This window comes from Choloepus didactylus, chromosome 4 (assembly GCF_015220235.1).
Source record: "Choloepus didactylus isolate mChoDid1 chromosome 4, mChoDid1.pri, whole genome shotgun sequence".
In the NCBI taxonomy this organism is placed as follows: Eukaryota; Metazoa; Chordata; class Mammalia; order Pilosa; family Megalonychidae; genus Choloepus; species Choloepus didactylus.
Window position 1 is genome coordinate 150,608,803 of NC_051310.1, and position 18,315 is coordinate 150,627,117.

At 34.2% G+C, this 18,315-nt stretch overlaps 1 protein-coding gene across 1 annotated transcript; it reads left to right on the forward strand.

Annotated features, from left to right (window-relative positions):
* The first annotated feature begins 7,632 nt into the window (after positions 1-7,632).
* Positions 7,633-12,212, forward strand: LOC119532870 (olfactory receptor 11H6-like). The gene is made up of 2 exons (XM_037835126.1): positions 7,633-7,681; positions 11,233-12,212. Exons 1-2 carry the CDS (start codon positions 7,633-7,635, stop codon positions 12,210-12,212), a joined length of 1,029 nt encoding a protein of 342 aa, XP_037691054.1.
* The last annotated feature ends 6,103 nt before the right edge of the window (positions 12,213-18,315 follow it).

Consider the following 18,315-nt stretch of genomic DNA (forward strand, 5'->3'; position numbering starts at 1 on the left):
ATATAGGCTTTGCCTCACTTGAGCATTGAGATGGCAGCCAGGCTCTCCATAAATGCAAGGCACAGGGCCCACCATTGCTGAGCTTTGGGGAGGTGACACTCTGTGAACAGCAGGGCACAAAGTCCACCCCCTCCAAGTTGGGGAGAGTAGGCCAGCCACCTCCAAGTGCAAGGACAGACGTTTTTTTTCCACACATGTGGGTGGGCCTGCTCTCTTTGCCCAATATCTCTTCAGCAAAGACTTTGGCTTCCATGGTTGTGTCCTTAAAGTCATTCTTCCTTCAATCCATCCCTTCTCTGTTCCTTTCAGATATTACTTCTAATCATATAAAGCTTTCTAAACCCTTATTACCCTCTGTACAATTCCCAGGGGTCCAAAATAGACAATAGAACTTTCCACAGAATCTTCACAGATAACTGCATTTCCATTCCTGACATGCACGGAAATGGTTGACCGGATAGGTTCAGCCACACCCTCTTTAGCAAAGAATTGCTCAGTTAAACCTTCACATGGAGCCCTATCATCTGAAGCCTCAACTCCTGGAAACTAAGGGAGGACCCTGATAAAGCTGCTTCTAGCCCCAATCTCAGAATCACTATGTGGATAAACTGAGAATTTTCCAAATCGTCAATTGCTGGGTTCAATCCTCAGTTTATATCTTTACTCTGTCGTTTTGTTATAAACTGCAAGGAAAAACTGGACTGTACCTTCTATGCTTAGCTTGGGATTATCTAAACATCCAAGTTCATTGCTTTCATATTCTGCTTTCCATCTAACAATTCAATACATGGTTTTTCAATCAAATGCCTCACAACTCTTCTAGACTCTACTTACTACTCAATTCCAAAGCTGTTTAAACATTCTGAGATTTTGTAATAGCAGCACCTCACTTTCAGGTACCAAAGACTGTTCTGGCTTCCTAGCTGCTAAAGCAAATAATATAAAGTGCATTCACTTAACAACAGGAATTTACTGGCTCATGATTTTGAAAACTAGAAGGCTTACTTCTTCAAAGGATTGGTAACTTCTGGCTGCTGGCAATCTTTGGGATTCTTTGGCTTTTACTTTTTTTTTATTTCAAACTTTATTTAGCAAATAAAAAAACATTTCCCAATAAAATAAAGCAAAGCAATGGGAAAAAAATATATACTGAAATAACTTCCTTCCTTCCAGTATACTGTTTTGGGTTTCCTGTCATATGGCACACGGCAGTGTCTTCTCTTTTACTTCTAGATTCTGTTGACTTCTACTTACAGTTGTTCCCCATGGCTTCTATTTCTGTGTCCAATTTCCCTAGCTTATATGGACTTTAGTCATAGTGGATTAAAGTCTATCTTCAGTCAGTTGGGGCACACTTTAATAACATCATCAAAGGTCCTATTTGCAAATAAGTCACACATATAGGACCAAGTGTCCTATATCTGTTCCGAACAGATACTGATTGGGCTTTTATTATTCCTGTAGATACTGATTGGGCTTTTATTATTCCTGTAGATCCATTTAGGGACAATTGCCAAATAACAAAACTGAGTCCCTATTAAACAGATATGATCTATCTCCTATAAGCAATATTAAAAGGAGCTCTTCCTACTGAAAGGGAAGGACACTAAATAGTAGTTAAAAGTGACAAAAGAAATAAGACCTGGGGTAATGGTGACCATTTTAGAAATTATAAATGCCAGTATCACTGTAGGGTATTGTTGGGTATATAAGTCCATTTCTTACTTCCTAAAGGTGATATAATGAAAATGCACAAAAAGCAATATAAATTTATGGTTTTGAACATACAATGTACATAGATATAAGTTGCAACAAATACAAAAGAAAAGCAAAGGGTGGACTAAATATAATTGTGGTTTAGGTAGGATGTTAAATTTTAGCTCCATGGTAACCACAAGGAAAATAGATAAAAAATAAATTCAGATATAAAAGAGAAGTCAGTCAATATGGTACAACACAAAAAATAAGTTTAACAGTAGGCATTAACAACACACTTGAGGGATAAAAAAAATAGAAGAAATACAAAGTATAAATGGCAAATTGGCAAAAGAAAGTCCTGCATTATCACTAGTGACTTTAAATTTAAATGGATTAACCTCCACAGTCAAAAGGCAGAGATTGGTAGAAGGGATAAAGAGCATGGCCTAACAATACATTGTCTGCAAAAGATTTGCCTTAAATTTGAAGATACCAGTAGGTTGAAATGGAAAGGATGAAAAAAATATACACTGTGCCAGTAGAAAGCAACAGAAACCAGGGATACTAATATCAGATAAACTAGACTTTAAGTCAAAAAGTTATTAATGACAAAGGTGATCATTACATACTGATAAAGAAACAATTAACAAGAAGATGTAACAACTATAAATATATATGCACCTTACATTAGACCCCCAAAATATAAAGGCAATCCTGACAGATTTGAACGGAGAAATTGACTGTTCTACATTAATAGTAGGAGACTTCAATAAAATACTTTCAATAATGGATAACAACTATAAATATATGTGTACCTGACAGCAGAGGCCCAAAATATATGAAGTAAATGCTGACATATTTGAAGGGAGAAATTGTTCTACATTAATTTTAGGAGTCTTAGTAGAACACTTTCAACAATGGATAGCACATCTAATCAGAAGACCAATAAGGAAATACAAGGCTTGAATGATACTCTAAACCAAATAGACTTAATATTGAATACATCACCCAACAAAAACAGAGCACACATTCTTCTTGAGTGCACATGGATCATCTGCAGGATAGACCATATATTAGGTAACAAAACAAATCTCAATAAATTCAAAATACTGATATCACACAATGTATATTCCTTGTCCAACAATGGAATAAATATAGAAATCAATAGCAGAGGGAGAAATGAAAAATTCAAAAACACATGGAAATTAAACAACATTCTCTTAAGCAACCAATGGGTTAAATTGGAAATCACAAGTAAAATTGGGAAATATTTTGAGGTGAATGGAGATGAAAATACAACATACCTGTGCCAGTTTGAATGTATTATGTCCCCCAGATTTTGGTACCGAGAGAAGGGGGGTGCTTTTGCTGCTGAGTTTGCAAATACCAAACATGTTGGAATGGCTTTTTAAATGGATAAGGGGGAGTTTCTGGAAGAGTTGTGAGGAGCTTGATAGAAAAGGCCAAAACTGCTTTAAGGAGACTGTTTGTGGAAATATGGACTCTAAAGATACTTCTGATGAGAACTTGAGCAGAAATGATGAATGTGTTGTAAACTGGAAGAAAGGCGATCCTTGTTTTAAAGTGGCAGAGAATTTGGCAAAATTGAGTCCTGGTGTCAGATGGAGGGAAGAATCTGGAAGCAACAACTTGGAATACTTAGCTGAGGAGATCTCCAGACTACGTGTGGAGGACGTATCCTGGCTTCTCCTTGCAGCTTATAGTAAAATGCGAGCAGAGAGTGCAGCTGGGAGTGATGTTTTGAAGAGAAGCAAGCTTGCTAGAGAGGAACGTCCTGGGAGAAAGTCGTTTTGAGGCCGGGGCTTTGGAGCAGACGCCAGCTGCCTTCCTAGCTAACAGAGGTTTTCCGGACACCACTGGCCGTCCTCCGGTGAGGGTACCCGATTGCTGAGGTGTTACCTTGGATGCTTTGTGGCCTTAAGACTGTAACTGTGTAGTGAAATAAACCCCCATTTTATAAAAGCCTGTCCATCTCTGGTGTTTTGCATTCTGCAGCATTAGCAAACTAGGACAATACCAAAACTTATGGTCTAGTTCATTTATCATATAATTCATATTCTCTGTGTTCTTATTGATCCTCTGTCTAGATGTTCTTTCTATTGAAGAAAGTGGTGTATTAGAGTCTCCAAATATTTCTGAAATAATGTCTGTTTCTCCTTTTCCAATATTTGTTTTCCATCATGTATTTTTGGGCACCATGGTTAGGTGCATAAATATTTATGATTCTTATTCCTACTGGGTGGATGCCCCTTTTACTAGTATGTAGTGTCCTTCTTTGCTCTTATAACAGTTTTGCTTTTAAAGTATATTTTGCCCAATATTAGCATGGCTACCTCAGCTCACTTTTGGTTACAGTTAGCTTGGAATATCTTTTTCCAACCTTTCACTATCACACTATTTGTGACTTTGAGTCTAAGGTGAATCTCTTGTAAACAACATATAGTTTGCTCATAATTTTTTAAAATGTATTCTGCCAATCTATGTCCCTTCTGTCTCTCTTTATAACCTTTTAACTACCATTGCTAATAATCTTCATTTTTAGACTCTCCTCCAAGCCTCTCTTTTTCTTTCAGCCTGAAGAACTCCCTTTGGTATTTCTAGTAGGGCAAGTCTCTTATTAATGAAAACTTCCCATCATTAGATAGAACATCTAGACAAGGATCAAATAAAGTGAAGTTGAATAATATGACAACTGAACTAGACCTAAAACACATATACAGAACATTTCACCCCTAAACAGCAGGATATACATTTTTCCAAAATGTACATGAAAAATTCCCCAGGATAGAACACATTTTTGGCAACAAATCTAACCAATGATATGAAGGACTTGTACTAGAAAACTATGAAATGTTACTAAAAAAATCAAAGAATACCTAAAAAATGTAAAGAATTCTGTGTTCATGGATTAGAAGACTAAATATCATTAAGATGTCAGTCTTATCCAATGCAATTTATAGATTCAATGCAATCCCAATAAATATCCCAACAATCTTCTTAGTAGAAATGGAAAAGCCAATCATTAAGTTTAAGGGTAAGGGACCCTAGTTATTTAAAGCCATCATGAAAAAGAAGAATGAAGTTGGAAGAACTCATATTTCCTGAGCTTAAAGCTTATTATAAAACCACAGATTTCAAAACAGCATGATTCTGGACCAAGGTCAGACATATAAACCAAAATAATCACATTGAGAGCTCTGAAATCACACCTCACATTTATGGCCATCTGAATTTGGACAAAGGCACAAAGACCATTATTTTGGAAGAATATCTCTTCAGAAAATGGGGCTGTGAAAAATGGAACTTTGACTGCAAAAAAAAAAAAATAAAAAAATAACGCCAGACCCCTTCCTCACATCTTATACAAAAATCAATTTAAGATGTATCAAAGACATAAATATAGGAGCTTTAGTTATCAAACTCATAGAAGAAAACATCCTCAGGACCTTGTGTTAGGCAATAGTTGCTTGGGCTTTACAGCCAAAGCAAAAGAAACAGACAAAAATTAGGTAAATCAGATCTCATCAAAAGTAAAAACTTTTTTTTGCTCAGAGGACATTATTGTGAAAGTAAAAGGATGACACACACAATGGGAGAAAATATTAAGAAACCACATATGTGATAAAGGTTTAATACCCAGAATTATAAAGAAATCCTTCAACTTAACCACAAAAGAGACAATTAAAAATTGGGCAAAAAACTTGAGCAGACATCTCTTGAAGAAGATATATGAATAGCTAGAAAACACATGAAAAGATGCCCAACATCATTGCCATCAGGTAAATGCAGATCAAAATCACAATATGATACCATTTTGCACCAAAGAGAAAGGCTCTTAATTTTAAAAAAGGAAAATAACAAATGCTGGAAAAGATGCAGAGGACTAGACACACTCTTACATTGCTGGTGGCAATGTAAAATGGTTCTTCTCTGTGGAAGACAGTTTGACAGTTCCTCAGAAACTAAGTATAGAATTACCATATGAACTGGTCATGCCAGTACTAGCTATACAGACAAAGAATGGAAAACAGGAATTGAACATAAAGCTGCACACCAATGTTCATAGCAGCCCTATTCAAAATTACCAAAAGATGGAAGCAACCTCAGTGTCCATCAACAGATGAATGGGTAAATAAAATGTGGTATATACATATAATGGAATATTATTCAGCCACGAAAAGGAATGAAGTCCTGGTACATGAAAAAACATGGATAAACCTTGAAGACATCACGTTAAGTGAAATAAACCCAGACACAAAAGGACAAATAGTGTATGATCTTTCTACTAGAAAAAGTTAGAATAAGCAAACTTATAGAGTCAAAATTTAGAATATAGATGATAGGAGCCAGGATGGGGTTAGGGAAGGATAATTAAGCCTTAAAATGTACAGGGTTCCTATTTGGAATGATGGAAATGTTTTGGAAATGGTTGGTGGTGATGGTCACACAACATTGTGACTGTAAGTAACAGCACTGAAAAATAAACATGAATGTGATTCAAAGGGGAAATATTAGATTATACATATGGTATCAGAATAAAAACTGTTAAAAATCCATTGAATTATACTTCACAAACAGTGAACCTTATGTTAAACCATGGACTATAGTTAATGATGCAATTATAAAAATGTGCTATAATCAATTCTTACAAATGTCCCACACTGCTGCAATTTGTTAATAATAGGGGTTATATGGGTATCCTGTATTTTATGCTTGATTGTTCCATGAATGCATGGCCTCTAATAAACAAAAAACTTTTAAAATATGGGTGTTCAATTAGGTAATGCCATTTCTGCATCAATTACAATGGTCATATGTTTTACTCTATTAAATAATGAATATAATAATTTATATTATAATATTTATATCTAATGCTATTCATATATGTTCAATGTTAGACATTCCTAAATTAATTGAATAAGTCTCAGTTGATCATAATATGTTTTTTGGAATTTTCTACTATAGGACATAGGATAATATTATATTTAGTATCTTTATAACCCTGGTTATATAAATGATCAAAATTAGTGAAACATTAGATAAATACTTGCAAATTTGTGTTATACTATGGTATGGAACCATGAAAATATAATATCAAATGGTTAACTGCACTATAAAATTTCACAAATGTCCCTCTAATTTAAATTTTACTCAGAGCTAGATAATTTGTCTATAAATGTGGTGTGGTGGTAGAGAGGTTCGAATAGGACATACACAGTGGAGCTAAGATGATGAGTTACTTCAAAACATATAAAGAGGAATATTTAATACACTTAAGTATATTAATTTCAAATATCTTTGTAAAGCTGTATCCAGGAGATATTTCTCCAAGCTTGGGACTATAAGTCTCAGGGCCAGAGGCATAACTTTCCCTTTATCTCCAGAGGGAAGCTTAATTTCAATCACAGTTAAAATAGAAAACTTATACCTGGCCAAATCATTTTATTTGTTTCTATTTCTCTTCATTATTCCATATGAAATATTCTTGAATCAGAACAGGTAATGAATAAAAATCTGGACCAAATTCTGGCCTGCTGAGTAAAGAGCAGAATAAGAAACCATGCACATTTCACTAGGAACACTGTGTTATAAATTGCCTGTCTGGAGAGTCTCTCCCAAGGTGGCCTTCACAGAATGGACAAGGGCTGAAATTAAGCCTGTGCATTTGATTCTGCCTAAATCATGAGAGACCATAACTCTTCTCCACTGTTAAGTTGCCTGTTGCCTTTTCTCCCTATAAAGAGAGCCAGAGAGTGTGTCCCCAAATGTTAATGACTTATTTTTAATACCATAATGTTCTTGCTCCCAAAAACCTGTTCAGCAGTTCATATGAGTTTCCACACTAATGGTGCAACACTATTATATTTGGTTTTTCTGAGATCTGAGACTAGTGTTTGCAGTCTGAAGTGGAAGATGATATCCAAACATACAGAATTTTATGATGCCCACCTTGAATTTTCAGGTAAGGTAAGGGTAGGTAACTCCAAGCTCTCCTATTACCCTCCTTATTACCCCAATCTAGATTTATTTTCTACTACTTAATGTGTTAATTATAAAAATTGCATCCTCATTAATGAAAGTCAAGGTTTTATATGAAAGCTTATAAAAATGCTATTTCCAAAACTTACTTCTCGTCTTAAAATGTCTTGCTAGTTCTCCTTTTTTGTTCCTACTGTAATTGACGGTGCTTAGACTCCAATTCAGTGTGAAGTTCCAGGCAATGAATGTGGGCATGCTTTCTTTCATGAAACTTCACATGATATATTACATATTGCGTTTTTACTTCTTGCCAATTTTAGGGACTAGGAGTAAAGGAGACTTTATTTACTTTTATTGCAGAGTCTGAGGGACAGCATTTGTGAGCATAACCAAATTTGACATATCTTTTGAGCTGATATATGTTTGACTTTCCTATCTATGAGAATCTTTTGTATCATCTGTAATCTTAGCTGAAGAATGATATCACACAGAGAAGGAATCAAGTTTGATATGAAGGACCACATCATTCTGGAGCCTGGTTCCTTAATTTTCTTGGTCAGTATATCTGATAGGACCTCATTTTGCCTCTGGAGATATCGACATAAGCCCACTTCTCTAGACTTTCTTTGTCTTTTGGTTACTGGTTTCTAGTGTACTGTGGATATTATGGATGCTATTCTTTTATTTGAATTATTATTGGCATATGCTTTGCCATTACTTATGGCATCTTTTGTTTGGCAAAGTTGTCTTTTAATATAGTTAAATTTATATCATTTTAGGGCTTTGTTTTTCCTGCTCCTTGTTAAAGACATTTTGCTGCTGGAAATACGGATGTTCTCCTAGATGTTTTCTACAATGATTTTTTATTTATTTCAGAAATTTTAAGGTTGTGCTTTTCATAGGTTTTTAATTTAATCTGAAAACTGAACATGTGTATCAAAGATGAAGAACATTCTTTGTATAGGTAGCTATTTTTAAAATTATTTTCTTTGAGAGAAACAAAGTTTTACTATTTTTAAATGAGTAGATAGCTATAAAATCTGTTTATAATATAAAATATTTAAATAACAAATTGTCCTCTACATTTAATTAGTTGAAGTAGAGAAAGGAATAGGGGTGAGAAGATAGAAATATGGGGTGGGATGGTAATGAAAAAAATGAACTTCATTAGATGGAAGAGGAATAGATATAAGGTGGACTGTATATGACATCTGAAGAATATAATTACACTTGAACAAATATTGAAGTCATGGAATTTCAAAACATTTTCACAGAGTGTGTGTGTGCAAGAAAAACCAAATGAAACAAAGAAATATAAAAGCACTAAGATATTTAGAGACAGAACTACAAACAAATTGAAATGAGAACAAGTGAAGGAGACAGAAACAGAGAAAACCTAAAATCACTAGCAAAAACAATAGGGAAATTTTAAGCAACAACAGGGCCATGGTTTTGTAACCCTTTGTGATTCACTCAATCCAGGACTTCAGTCTGGGTTTTTGGTGTGGTTGCTTTGGAATTTGGAAGGAATTAATAGTTAGAAAAATTCCTTTGAAATATGAAACTTCTGCTTTTTAAATTTCAGAGGTTATTTTTGATACACTTTTAAAAAAAGAATACAAATCAATTTATTTTAAATTATGATTATAAATCCCTGTGCTGTGCAAAATAAATGCAAACAAGATGAAAACATACTACCATTTCATTCTTTTTGCTTTGTTTTTACACACTTGGACTTCATCATTCTATGAAGTCTCAATGTTGAATTTAAAATCATGTGATTGTTTTCCCCTGAAGTTTAACGTGTTTTTGTAAACCAAGCTATTGTTTTCATATCTGGATACATAATAATGTCTAGGAAATAGCAAAAATAAAATATATCAATGGAAAAATGGGAACCAGCCATGCACTGTACAAAACTCCTATCTGAACGATAATTTTTGCAGCATGGCTAGAAAAATAATTTAATTATTCTATAGTACATAACATTTGTTTAGAATAGTGTTTCCCAAATGTTTTGGTCTAGGACACCTTTATCATCTTAAAGTAATCAAGGACCTTAAGAGCCTTAATTTATGTAAGTTATATACACATTAACATTTCCATTTAGAAATTAAAACAAAAATAACTGTTCATATATATTCATATTAACATAGCAACAATGAACTACATGTATGTCAACATAAATTATTCATATTTTCATGAAAAATTCCTATTTTTGTTGAACAACAAAACTTAGTGAGAAAAGTTGTATTCCTATATATTTCTGCATATCTCTTTTGTATCTGGCTTAATGGAAGACAGTTGTATTCTCATATCCACTTCTCTAATCAGTCTGTTGCCATATCATATCATATCACCTGGAAAACTCTACTTAATCATGAAAAAAGACAGTTAAAACAGCAAATTTTATCTCTATGTAATTATGAAAGCAATTTTGACTTTACAGCCCTGAAGAATTCTTAAAGACCACCAGGGTTCTTCCAACCACACTTTGAGAACCATTATTCTAGATTATCAAATTCAAGCACATGTACTTTTCCTTTCAAAATTCATCTGGAAGTTGAAGCCTCATTCTCCATGCCAATCATATGGTACTGAAAAACCTTACTAAGTCTTATCCTGTGTCTCACAAATTTATATAATTTTATTCAAGGACTGATACTCATAAAGACAACTATTTCAAAAGATTTGAATAACAACGTTAGCGAGACAATTTAGGCAAAATATTATCAAACAATAGTTATCGAATGAAATAAAATTGTGGAATGGTCTCTCTTTGAATTAAAATAAGAGACTCACCCATTATCCTGGAATGCCTATGCTAATACAAACTCGGTGATCAAGTTCCCTTTGGCATTCTGTGCAGCATCCCAAGTAAGGCAAAGTAGTGAACTGTTTTATAAACATACATACAGTAATTTCAAAAGGCTATTTTTAATAAAGCGCATACTTGAAGTATGAAATTCACTTATAAACATTCACATATGTTCATATTAAAATTAAATTGGAATATATTCTTAAGTGGATATAGGAAATTTCCCATATCATAATTCAATAAAATAAAATTAAATTAATTATCTTGCATAGTATTTTACATCTATGAATGCACCTGGTTATTATTCTCAAGTCAGCTTCACAGTACATCGTTTTCCCATAAATAGAGCAAAGATTCTGAACATCAATCACTTTAATTTCTTTATATTGTAAAAATACTGTGTTATCTGTTGGGTGTATTTATTCATTCCTTATTCATTGACTGCTTGAACTAAAATAATAGGTCATGTATATGTTTGCTGATTGTCAATACCAAATGCATTCAGTTTTAATCCTCAGGATGACAGGAAATTGTCTTATTATATTGTGTCCAGTTAGGACAATGAATATTTGCAAATCGTGGGAAAAATATGTAAGAGTCATGGTGTTGTCTTACTAATTGATATGCATAGTAGTGTGACTGTATCCAAAGTATCTGCCTTAATGTGAAACACTATGTAAGGCCACTTCTAATATTGGTATCTGTTGTCTTTGCAGTGTTAAAAACAGATAAAATTTCCAATGTAAATAATTGCTCCAGTTCTGTGACTCAATTCATCTTCTTGGGCTTCCCTTGTACCTGGGAGATTCAGATTCTCCTCTTTTCAATCTTCTCTGGGACCTATGCCCTGACTCTCACTGGAAACCTGTGCATTATCTGTGCTGTGGGATGGGACCACCATCTCCACACCCCCATGTACATCCTGCTGGCCAATTTTTCCTTCCTGGAGATCTGGTATGTCACCTCCACTGTCCCCAACATGCTAGCCAACTTTCTCTCTGAGACCAACACCATCTCCTTCTCTGGATGCTTCCTCCAGTTCTATTTCTTCTTCTCCATGGGCTGCACTGAGACATTCTTCTTGTCCACCATGGCCTTTGACAGGTACCTAGCAATCTGCAGGCCCCTGCACTACCTCAGCATCATGACAGCTCAATGCTGCATCAGAATGGCAGCCTGCTGCTGGGTGTGTGGCTTCCTGTACTTCCTCTTGCCTGTTTACCTAATTTCTCAGCTCCCATTTTGTCATCCCAATAAAATTGACCACTTTCTTTGTGACCCAGGACCGCTTCTGAAGTTGTCCTGTGTGCCAGCTCCAGCCACTGAGGTCATCTGTTCCATCTTTAACTCAATCCTCATTTTCTCGACATTGCTTTTCATCACCAGCTCCTACACACTGGTGATCAGAGCTGTAGTGAGGATCCCCTCAGCAGAAGGCCAGCGAAAGGCCTTCTCCACTTGTGGCTCCCATCTGGCTGTTGTATCCCTGTTCTATGGCTCCATCATGGTTGTATATGTGAGTCCAACATCAGGCAATCCAGAAGGGATCCAGAAAATCATGACATTGTTCTATTCCGTGTTAACCCCACTTTTCAATCCCTTGATCTATAGTCTCCGGAATAAGGAAATGAAAGAAGCCCTGAAAAAATTATTCAGGACTGTAAGATTTATTCAGTGGCATATAAGAAATCTGTGAAGAATTTGTGTTCACACATGAAATAATGCATGGGAAATAGATGATTAAACATTTGATATTTAATAGCACTAATTGAATTAGCAAATTATCAATTTTTGGAGGAGTTGAATAGTCAATGTAGTAAAATGTTTATAAAATTAACTGTGATATCCATTTTTTTCTGTTAATTTCTATTATCAGAGAAAAATTTTATTAACAATAAATTTTTTCAAATAAATTAAGGAAAAGTAATCATCATATTGCATTCAGTGTTAATACCAGTGTTTCAGTTTGCTTTTGCTAAAGCTGCCAGCTGGCTTTCTTGATTGGCACTTACTAGGTTAAAAAATTTATAGTTCTAAAGCCAAGAAAGTATCCAAATTAAGGCATCAAGAAAATATCCAAATTAAGGCACCTTCTCTGAGGAAAGGCTGCTGGCATCAGGATTTTTCTGTCATACTGGAAGGCACATTGTGTCATTTGCTGGTCCTTTTCTCCCAGTTTTGGTTTCAACGGCTATATCCAAGTATCTGGGTGTTTCTCTCTGAATATCTCTAGGTCCTCTCTGAGCTTCTCTGGGGCAAACTCTGGATTTCATCTCTTACCTTCTCTTGGCTTTTGCTGTCTTTTATCCTTTTCACAAAGGACTCCAGTAAAGGATTAAGACTCACCTTGCATGAGCTGCCTCACATCTCAATTAAAACAGCCTGACCAAAAAGTCCCACCAACAATAGATCTGCCCCCACAAGAATGGATTAAAAGAACGTGATCTTTTCTGGGGCATGTGACAGATTCATACCAGTACAACCAGTTATTATTTTATTGTATATATTTCTATGTATTCACATATACACAAATAATCAATCTGTTCTATATTTTACATGTATTCCCAAAATTATCTCTGGTAATTTGAATGTTATGAACTTAATTTACAAAATGACATTAAAATGTTAATTCCCTTATCAATATTGAAAATATAATAAAGTGTCTTCACTTTATTATGAAATTGATTTATCGTAATTTTATTTATTTCCAGTCTGTCAATATTTAGCTAAAAAAGTCTTTGTACTTTGGCATAGATGACTGCCATTAATTTTTTAATATTGCATTTTCACTTTCAAGGATTATTTTTTAAAAGAAATCTTTTTAAGATTAGCCATGCATTGCTTTTTCCTGATACGAGACTTCTGTGTATTAGGAGATTATGGCCAGAAATCCTGGGTACTGTTGATGTTACAAAAGTTATTAGATTTGATTTCTGCCATCTATCTCAAGAAGATTAGCATATCATACTCTCAACTTGAACATTTGGAGAGAGAATTCTGCAGGGGTATCATCACAATTTATCAGATGTATCTTTGCTTCTCATGTATGTCAGGTAGGTGAGTAATTACTTTGAAAGAGTTAATAAATTCTATCTCTTAAATTCAATAAATGTAAATGAATAAAATACCACTACTATTTTATGACTTGCTGAAAAAAAAATTTTAATTAAAGTTGTAGGTTTACAGAAAAATCGTATAGAAAATGTAGAGCTCTCAAATAACTCCCTCATGCACACAGTGTTCCCTATTATTAGCAATTTGCTTTAATGTTGTAATTTTGCTACAATAAATAAAACAATATATTATAATTATACTGTTAACTTTAGGTATAGTTTTGCATTGTACAGTTCTGTGGTTTTTGAAATTTTTATTCTAGTAACACATATACCTAAAATTTCCCATTTGAAAGGGGTTAAAATGGGCAATTATTAACATTAATCACATTCACAATTTTGGGCTATCATCACTGACATCCATTACCAAAAATTTTTCATCACCACAAACAGAAACTTTGCACGATTAAATATAATACCCAACCCCTACCCCATCCCAATACCCAATAAACCATATTCTTGTTACTGATTCTATGAATTTCCATATTCTAATTATTTCATATATGTGAGATCAAACTATATATATCCTTTTGTGTCTTGCTTATTTCACTCAACATGATGTCTCCAAGGTTCATCCATGTTTTAGCATGCATTAGAACTTCTTTCCTTTTTATGGTTGAATAATATTCCATTTTATTCATGTACCACATTTTGTTTATCCTTTCATCTGTTGATGAACACTTGGGTTGCTATCATCTTTTAGCAATTATGAATAATGCCATTTTGAAGCTCAGTGTGCAAATATCTCTTTGTGCCACTGCTTTCAATTCTTTGATATATAACTAGAATTGGAATTGCTGTATCATTTAGAAGATTCTATACTTAACTTTTGAGGGTCTGGCAAACATTTTCTACAGAGGCTTCAACATTTTACATACTCACAAGCATTCAATGTGTTCCTATTACTCCACATGTTCTCCAACATATATTTTCTGTTTTTTCAATAGTAGCCATTCTAGTAGGTGTGAAATGGTATCTCATTGTGGTTTTGATTCTCATTTCCCTATTATTTCATGATGTAGCCTATTTTTACATGTGCTTATTGGAAATTTCTATACCTTCTTTGGAGCAATGTTTATTCAAGTCTTTTTTCCTTTTTTTTTTTTTTTTTCAGTGGTGAGTTGTAGGATTTCCTCTCTATATTATGGGTATTAAACCCTTGTCAGATATGTGATTTCCAAATGTATACTTCCATTCACCAGATTTTTTTACTTTCTTGAGGAAGTCTTTTGGTGCTCTAAAGTTTTAATTTTGATGAGAACCCAGTTATCTAGTTTTCTTATTGTTACTTGTGCATTTGTTGTAAAATCTAAGAAACCATTTCCTAATACAAAATCTTGAAAATGCTTCCATAGGTTTCTTTAGGAGTATTATAGTTTAGTTCTTATATTTAGTTCTTTGCTCTATTTTGAATTAATTTTTGTTCATGGTATGAGGTAGAGATCCACTTTCATTCCTATACATATGGATATCCAGGTTTCCAAGCCCCACTCAGTGAAATTGGAACCCTTGTCAAAAATCTGTTGGCAACAGATGTGAAGGTTTATTTCTGAAGCTTCAATTTGAACCCATTAATCTCTCTGTCTGTCCTTTGGCCAGTACCACACTATTTTCATTACTATAGCTTTGTAATAAGTTTCAAAATAAGGAAGCATGAGTCCTCCAATATTTTTCTTGCATATTATGGGCCCCTCACTATTCCAGATAAAATTGATGGTTGGCTTTTCCATTTCTACAAAGAAGTTTATAAGAATTCTGATTGACATTGCATTAAATCTGTAAACTGCTTTGGATAGAATTGGTGTCTTAACAATATGTAGTCTTCCAATCCATGAACAAGGAATGCCCCTCCATTTATTTAGGTCTTTGATTTCTCTCAGCAATGTTTTGCAGTTTCCTTGCACAAACCCTTTACATCTTTGGTTACATTTATTCCTAGGTATTTGATTCTTCTAGTTGCTATTGTAAGTTATTTTCTGATATCCTATTCAGGTTGTTCATTATGAGTATATAGAAACAACACTGATTTTTGCATGTTGATCTTGAAACTGTCACTTTGCTGAATTCATTTATGAGCTCTAGTATCTTTGTTGGGACTTTTAAGTATTTTTTTATGTTAAAATCATGCAAACTTCCAATAGGGAAAATGTTACACCTTCTCCAATTTGAATGTGTTCTATTTCTTCTTCTTGCCTAATTGTTCTGGCTAGAACTTTGAGTACAATGTTGAGTAAAAGGGGGCACAGTGGGTATCCTTGTCTTGTTTCTTTTCTTAGGGGGGAAACTTTCAGTCTTTTACCATTGAGTATGATGTTATATTTGGGTTTTTAACATCTGTCTTCTATGTGTTGAGGAAGTTTCATTCTATCCCTAGTTTTCTGAGTGCTTTTATTAAAATCAAGAAGTAATACTAGATTTTTTCAAATGCTTTTCCTGCATCAATTCAGATGATAATATTTTGTTTTGTTTATTTTTGTACATTCTATTAATATGGGGTATTATGTTAATTGATTTTCTTATGTTGAACCACCCTCCCATTCTGGGGATAAATTCTACTTGGTCATGGTGTATAATTAATGTGCTGTCAGATTTGGTTTGCTAGTACTTTGTTGAAGAACTTTGTATTTACATTCATAAGGGATATCGGTCTGTCATTTTCTTTTCCTGTAATATCTTTATCTGGCTTTGTTATCATGTTGATCCTGGCCTCATAGATTGTGTTACGAAATGATTCCTCCACTTCAATTCTTTCAAAGAATTTGAGCAGTATTGGTGTTAATTCTTAGACTTTTATTTCTGTGGTGTCAATAATAATGTCTTCTTTCATTTCTGATTTTAGCTATTTTCATCCTCATTCCTTTCTATTTTGTCATTCTAGCTAAAGGTTTGACTTTTTTTTTTTTTTTCTGAAAACACCTTGCAGTTTCATTAATTCTCTCAATTGTTTTTATACCCTATTTCATTTATCTCAGCTCCAATCTTTGTTATTTCTTTCCTTCTGGTCACTTTGGGTTTAGTTTTCTATTCTTTTTTCTGGTTCCTGAAGACTAATTTTATCATTATTTTTTCTAGCACTTTTATTGAAATATAATTAACATGCCATAAAATTCTCCCCTTAAAGTGTACAATGGAGGATTCTTTCCTAAAATTTCAAAGCTTTGCAACTATCACCACTATATTATTCCAGAGCATTTTTCTCACCCCAAAAGAAATTCCATATCCATTAGCAATCCCTCTCCACCCCTAGAAATTACTAATGTACTATCTGTCTCTATGGATTTACCTATTCTGGACATTTCATATAATTGGATTCAGATAAGTTATTGCCTGTTTTGATTGGTTTCTTGCACTTAGCATAATGTTTTCAAGGTTTATCTAGCTCTTGCATGTATTAGTACTTCATAGTTTATATTGCCAAATAACATTCCATTGAATAGATACACCACATTTAATTTATGCATTAATAAGTTGATAGATATTTGGATTGTTTGCAGTTTGGGGTTATTATGAATGATGTTGTTATGAACATTCATATACAAATTTTGTGTAAATGTATGTTTTCAATTAGTTTGGAATTGCTGAGTCATATAGTAACTTTAGGTTTACTACTTTGAAGAACTCTCAGAGTATTTCCAAAAAGTTTGTATTATTTTACAAACACATAAGAAATGCATGATGATTTCAATTTCTGCACATCTTCACAAAAACTTGTTATTATCTGTATTTTTTATTGTAGTTATTCTGGTGTGTGTTAACTGGTTTCCTATTTTGGTTTTCATTTGCATTTTCTTGATGACTAATAAAGTTGAGCATTCTTTTATGTAGTTATTGTCCATTTCTGTGTTGTGGGGGCAAACAACCTGGGCTCCCTCCCCTCTATTGTGATTTCACTCAGCTACCTACTTGACCAGGACTAATGTTAAAACTCATCAGACCTCCTCAGGGGAGGAAAAAATATATTGTTAACAAAGCATTCACACTCCTCTCTTCTGATCACCATTGATAACAGAGTTCCACACCCTTCTATCACAAGACCCTGCCAAAACTCTGTTCTCATACCCCCTGTGCTAGTTTGTATATATTATGTCCCCTAAGAAAATGCCATGATCTTTTAATCCAATCTCATGGGATATTGAGATTAGGTTGTTTCCATGGAGATATGAACCATCCAACTATGAGTGACACCTTTGGTTATGGTGTGACCTCTCATTGAATGTTGCCATGCAGGTGTGGCCCTGCCCCTTCAGCATGGGTCTTGATTAGTTCACTGGAGTCTTATAAACAAGCTCACAAACAGAAGGGCCTCATAGCTGCAACTCAGAGAGACATTTTGAAGACAGCCATTCAAAGCTGACACTGACATTTTGGAGGACACCATTTTGGAATGCAACTTGAGAGTGAGCAGACACCAGCCACGTGCCTTCCCAGCTAATGGAGTTTTCCAGATGCCAGTGGCCTTTCTCCAGTGAAGGTACACTATTATTGATGCCTTTCCTTGGACACTTCATGACCTTAAGGCTGTAACTTTGTAATCAAATAAACCACCTCTACAAAAGCCAATCCATTTCTGATGTTTTGTAAAATGGCAGCCTTAGCAAACTGGAACAGATTTTGGTACCAGAGAAGTGGGGTGCTGCTGCTGCTCAGCTTGCAAATACCAAACATTTTGAAACAGCTTTTACATGG

Coding starts and splice junctions, on each gene's coding strand:
- LOC119532870 (XM_037835126.1), top strand. CDS start 7,633: ATGATATCCAAACATACAGAATTTTATGATGCCCACCTTGAATTTTCA. Junction 7,682..11,232: donor TGCCCACCTTGAATTTTCAG/GTAAGGTAAGGG, acceptor TTGTCTTTGCAG/TGTTAAAAACAGATAAAATT.